This window comes from Indicator indicator, chromosome 1 (genome assembly GCF_027791375.1).
Source record: "Indicator indicator isolate 239-I01 chromosome 1, UM_Iind_1.1, whole genome shotgun sequence".
Lineage (NCBI taxonomy): Eukaryota > Metazoa > Chordata > Aves > Piciformes > Indicatoridae > Indicator > Indicator indicator.
In genome coordinates this window covers 66,257,703-66,263,872 of record NC_072010.1, presented here as the reverse complement: position 1 = coordinate 66,263,872, position 6,170 = coordinate 66,257,703, and the positions used below count along the sequence as shown (strand labels likewise).

Below are 6,170 nucleotides of genomic sequence, written 5' to 3'. Positions count from 1 at the left end.
TGTTCTATTGCAGCTGGGAGTGCTACATCATCTCTAGACCCTAATATACTAGTTCCAGATGGACTTCTCATGTTTTTTAATACCAAAGTAATTACTTCATAGCTGCATGCATCTCCTATGAACCACTACATACTCTGCACAGACTTGTAACACTGAATTTGGAAACTTTTGTCTCCAACATTGCTTGGCATAGGCAACAAATAGCCTTTTGGGGTGGGGGAGGGAAAAAAAAAAAGAATCGTCATCCTTACATCAAAGGTCTACAATCACATTTTTCTCAGGCCACAGCAGCCCACTCGGTTCAGAGAGGGAAAGAGCTGCAATTATCCAAGTAAACTTTCTTTGTGCTTGCCCCAGTTACTATCTCCTGATCTGATCATGTTGTTTCCCAAGCAAACCATCTCCAACGGAAACCTGAAGTTAGAACTACACAGTACTGACCCCAAAGTGCCCCTGTGCTAAAGAATAGGAACAACTGTGATGGTAGCACACCACACTGAGGGCTTTGGTGAAATGCCCCATTGACGTCATATACAGTGCAATTTCTCAAAACTGGCAGACCTCTGTATTTGCTTCCTACTCCAATGTATGAAATTATTTTAGTGATGATTTCAACTGAAGTTATTTCAGAGTATCCACAGACTAAATTATAGTGTTAGTCATATTCCCAGCAAATTCTTTCACTGGTGTATCTTGGAAGTGCTTCACTTGTATTTCTTTCTTATGTCAAAAGAATGATCGCTATACTCAAGAGTATTCAACCTTCTCCTCAACATCTGTAAGTCATCTGAAAGGAAAACAATAAAAGCCTCCAATCTGATCTGTCTGTTGGTGTCTTCAAGTTCCACCAAGAAACTAGCTAAATCAGTTCAGATTCCAGTAGATGCTCCTTCACATCTTAAGGATCTAAAACTAGCATTGTGTAAGGGAATGATGAAAGAACACTTAGTCTGGATGAAAAAAATAAACACCAGAAATATCCTCCGACTTCCACGAGGCTTTGACAAAAGGCCTGGAAAAGTCCTCATCAAATCTGAATTTAAAGAGACTGAAGTCCTAACATCAAGGGGACTTGCAAAGTCTGCAAGAGTTAAAAAGTACACTTCAACAGATGTAAATAAGGATTAAAGAATCTAGTCAGAAAAAGGAGCTATGTAGAGAAAGAGAATCAAGCTCTAGTGATACATACCCAGAAATCAGAAAAGTAAACTGGTACAGAGCAGTGAGAAACATGTATCTGTCAGGAATGAGACACTGAGTTGCAAAGATGACATTGCTTATAATCAAAAGAATCCTTTCTTGATTCCTTCCTTTTATTCAAACAGGATAAACCATCTTCTTAACCAAATGACTGTGCCAAAAGTGATGAAATGATAGCAGGGAAGAAAGGCAGCTTTTATACAAAGCAAAACTACACTAGCAGGACATTAATAACCAAGTGCTCTCTTTCAGATTTAGCTAAAATTGCTCCCAGGGGGGTAAAAATAAAGTAATTCCTGCATTCTAGTCTGGACCCCATGAAAGGAAATGAAGGGCACTGGATTTTGGGGCATAGAGTGGGTTTGGTACTCCATGAGAGGACCCTGCAGGAAAGTTGCTCTTAATAGGAAGCACTGAATCACCTAAGTGTAGAGATTTAAATATTTTCCCCTTCCTTCTAGAAATCCTCTTGAAACACAGGAGACATCATCAGACACAGGCTTCAAGGAAATGAGTCTGAAGCTCTTATGTGGGAGCTTACACCTGGAGATGTTTTATTATTATTTACCTTATACTATCACTTTCATATTCTAAGTCAATATTTACAACAGCTTAAGTCTGGCCTGAGGAAAATGAAACTTTTCTTGTGCTACCTCCACTTTTAAGTCTATACTCCTGCTGTATTATGAAGTACTTATGGTTTCTGAACAGTAAGCAGCACAAAAGCAAGTATGCTAAATAACAGTGCAAAAATTCCTGTTTCCCATGGGTTTCCTCATTTACAACTGATGTGTTTTTCTAAAGCAGATGTGAAATTTAGACTAACCTTTCTTTCACAAGCTTAAGAGTGGAAACTTGAAGTATTGAGTAAGAGTAAAACTCCATGATAACTTTACATCTCCTGTTGCCAAAGATACTTAAAAGACAGTAATGCCTACCGTGATTGTTCTTGACCAGAAAAAAAAAAAAAAAGAAGAAAAATGGCCAATGCCAGGTTGGGTTTCTTTTTATTGTTAAAAGCTTAAAGCATAACATTTCACCAAATACAAGAAATTTAAGGGGGTTCTGACATTACAAACACCTGATTCATCAAGAGAAATTGTTGAGCTATACATAGTTTTGACGTTAATTCATTGGTTTAAGGTATATTAGTACATGCTTAAAACATGGCCAAAATACAGAGTCACAAAATAAGTACCTTGATGTTTCTATGTTTGAGACAAGTCAGAGAATTGAGTGCAATAAATTTCCAACAAATGACTGTACACTCAATGACAACCTCAGGGCAGAACGATTCCAGAAGGATTGGTAGTTTCTCATGCTTGGCTCCTTCACATTGAATTTGGTGACGAATTTGAGAATTTGATAAAAACATTTTGAAAAAGACAACATTTAACAAATGTGAAAAACCAAGTTCAGTCTTCACAGGAATATATGGATTGCTCACCACTCCAGTCCTTAATTGCCTGTATGCTTTACAAATCTTTAAAAAACTAATCTGTATCCATTTTGGTTTCAAAAACACAGTACACCTGAAAAATAAAATATGACTTTACTGATGGGGAATACAAAGACGTGGACACATATTTAAAATGACTTCTGAAAGTGGATCACTTCAGTAATACAGCTAGAAGACAAGTTAAACAGTACAATAAACCATGCATCTTCTGACTTGTCAGATCAGCTAAACTACTGGGTTAACATACAGCAACACTTTTGAACAATTCTGTAAATTCAGCTTTTCTAGCACAAAGATAAAAAATAAAACCAACAGATTAAATTTGTTCTTCAAGTGGCTCAATGCTGTCCAAGTGTTTTTTAGGTGCATCGTCACTATGACGGCTTTGGCAATGGGTTAAATGTTTCTTAAAGCCTCGGGGAAAATTTGATTCAAAATTACAACGTGGACACTTCAACAAGCTTTGACCATGCGCAGCAACATGATTTTTAAGAAGAGACTCCAGGAGAAAAGCTTTGCCACATATTTTACATTTGTATGGGCTTTGAACATTGTGCTTGTTAACTAAATGGTGCAAGACAGCACCTTTCTTCATCGCACGGCAGCAGCAGATCTTGCAGTAATACTTCCCCTTGCCACGCTTCATGTACTTTGCTATTTCTTCCTCGGAGATGAAAGCCTCTTTCTCCTCAGTAAACTGCAGCACGCATGGTGGCTGCGTGGGAGTAGCTGCATCTATTTTGCTCTCTTTGATGTAATCGGATGACTCCATATCGTATTGTTCTGGGTCACTGTTGGATTCTTGCTCCTTTATCTCCATCGAGTCCATCTCTGGTTTTCCACACTCGCTGCTATTTAGTTCAGAATCTGAGTTTTCCTGGTTTTCCTTCTTGGGCTTCTTTTTGGGGCATGAATAGAATATGTCTTCTGGTGATTCTTTGGCCAATATTGATTGTTCATCCTGTGAGAATAAATCATCCAGTGGTTTCTGATCATCTAAACTGTGAGAAAGAAAGTCACTCTCTCCAGACTCACTAGGTGTCTGGGGCTCAGACGAAAAACCCGGAGCAGATTTGTGAGGTTCGGAAAACAGGATGTTTCTCTGGATTTCAGTGGGTACAGTAGTTTCAGCGTGTCTCTGGACATCAGAGGATAAAGCAGCAAGAGGCTTCTGCATCTCAGAAAATAGAGCATGCTTTTGAACATCAGGGGAAACAGCAGATTTCTGGGGGTCAGTAAAAACAGCTTGTTTTGGGGTCTCAGGAGAAACAGAAGGAGTAGGTTTCTGGGACTCAGTAAAGAAGCCATGTTTCTGAGTTTCAGGAGAAGCAGATTTCTGAGATTCTGGAAAGGAATTATGCTCCTGAACTTCAGGGGAAATGGAAGCAAGTTTCTGGACCTCAGAAAATAGGGTGTGCTTCTGGGCATCAGAAGACACAAGAGCTGACTTCTGGGCTTCAGAACACAGGGCATGTTTCTGGCCTTCAGCAGAAACAGCAGAAGTAGACACCTGACTCTGGGGCTCAGAGAAGACAGCACGTTTCTGGATATCGGTAGAAACAGAGAGATTAGCTTTACGAGACTCTGGGAACAGAGCTCTTTTCCGATGTTCAGGGAAATGAGCCCGTTTCTGAACCTCAGACAAAGCCGCGGAGGTGGATTTCTGAGTTTCGGAAAAATACACAGGTTTCCGGGACTCGGAGAGTTTCCAAGATTCAGGAGATGCTGAAGCACCGGGCTTACGGACCTCAGGAAAGAAAGAAGGCTTCCAAGAGTCGGAGGAAACTGTGTGACTAGACTTTCGAAGCTCAGGTGAAATGGGGGGAGAATGCTTCCATGTGTCAGGGGATAGAACGGGTTTCCAGCCTTCGGGGTAAACAGACGAGATGGGTTTCCATGGCTCAGAAGAAACAAGAGTAGACTTCTGGGATTCAGAAAAGGATGTAGACTTCCATGAGTCAGAAACAAACCTCCTAGGCTCTGGGGACACAACAGGGCCAGGCCTTCGGGCCTCAGGGGCAGATCGCCGTGATTCTATGGCCACCGACATGGCAGCCTTCGGAGCCCAGGGAGACGCTGTGGAAGACTTCTGTATCTCATGAGGTGTAGATCTCCAGGGCTCAGGGGACACAGTCGGATCAGGTCTCCATGACTCTGGTGAGACTGCAGGAGCAGGCCTCCGGGTTTCAGGAGAAGTAGCAGAAGCAGGCTTACGCATTTGAGAAGGATGCCTCCGGGGCTCAGGAGACCCAGCTGGGGCATACCTTCGTGGTTCAGGAGACACTGCTGGAGCAGGTTTCTTTGGCTCTGGTGACACAGCTGGGGAGTACCTGCGAGGCTCTGGAGACACAGCGGGAGAATGGCGTCGGGGCTCTGGGGATACAGCAGGAGAATGTCGACGGGGCTCCGGAGACATTGCTGGGGAATGCCGCCGGGGCTCTGGAGACACAGCTGGGACTGACTTCTGTGAGTCAGGCGACACAGCCGAGGCTGACTTCTGTGGGTCAGGCAACACAGCTGGGCCTGACTTCTGTGGGTCAGGGGACACAGTCGGAGCTGACTTCAGTGGGTCAGGGGACACAGCTGGGGCTGACTTCTGTGGGTCAGGGGATACAGCAGGAGATGGCTTCTGTAGGCTGGGGGACACAGCAGGAGATGGCTTCTGAGGGTCAGGGGACATAGCAGGAGACTGTTTCTCTGAGTCTGAGGATGCAGATGAGGCTAACTTCTCCGGATCTGGAGACGTGGCAAGGGCTGACTTTTCTGAATCTGGGGACATGGCCTGGGCTGACCTCTCTAGCTCTGTGGAAGTCACCTGAGCTGACTTCTGGGGCTCCAGAGATGCTGAAGATTTCTGAAGGTTGGGGGAAACAACAGGTTCAGATTTGGGGAGCTCAGGAGAAAGGGCAGGTTTGTGCGTCTCAGGGGAAAGGGAAGATTTCTGTGACTCCAATGTGACATTTTTTTTGGAGGGATCTGAATCTCCTTCTACCTGTCCCTTCCGCTCCTCATTCCACTTCTGAGGTGTTGCATGCTGTGCTGTGATGTGATAATATACATTGCAGTACATCTTGCTGGTAAAGAAACATTTATGACAATGAAACAGCTTTGCACTTTTTTGATAAAATATAAGTTTACCCAAACCAGCAGCATCCATTTCATCACAATACTCTGGGTGTATGGTACCCATATGAATTTGTGTGTTTTCATAGTCCGTTCCCCTGAAGCTACAGTGATCACACTCTAGGCGCTCTGTGGCTTTATGTAGTATCTGCAACACATCCATTTTTCTACAGCCAGTAACAGTTTTCACAGCACTGCACCTTTTGAAGAGCAAGCTTCAGTTCCTGCAAAAGAAGAAAAGGAAAAAAACAAAATCTGTATAGCCAATGTTAATTTCAGCTCTTCGCCATTTATAAATAACTGTGTGATTTCCTCCCTTCCCCCATTTTAGAAAGCATAACTTCTGCACAGGTAACCAGATACTTCATATAGAACTCCAAATATAAGT

At 42.9% G+C, this 6,170-nt stretch overlaps 1 protein-coding gene across 1 annotated transcript; it reads right to left on the bottom strand.

The window, feature by feature from the left end:
* Window positions 1-2,243: 2,243 nt before the first annotated feature.
* CHAMP1 (chromosome alignment maintaining phosphoprotein 1) lies at window positions 2,244-5,945 on the bottom strand. Its single transcript, XM_054381775.1, has 2 exons — window positions 5,241-5,945; window positions 2,244-5,120 (listed from the first exon to the last, which is right to left on the bottom strand). The coding sequence occupies exons 1-2, from the start codon at window positions 5,943-5,945 to the stop codon at window positions 2,976-2,978; spliced, it is 2,850 nt and encodes a 949-aa protein (XP_054237750.1). The 3' UTR covers window positions 2,244-2,975.
* Between the last annotated feature and the right edge of the window lie 225 nt (window positions 5,946-6,170).

What these genes read in the sequence shown, in the direction of transcription:
- CHAMP1 (XM_054381775.1), bottom strand. Translation starts at nt 5,945, where the DNA reads ATGGATGTGTTGCAGATACTACATAAAGCCACAGAGCGCCTAGAGTGT. An exon ending in CACAGAAGTCAGCCCCAGCT is followed by an intron (nt 5,121 to 5,240) that starts GTGTCCCCTGAC and finishes GACTCACAGAAG; the next exon opens with TCAGTCCCAGCTGTGTCTCC.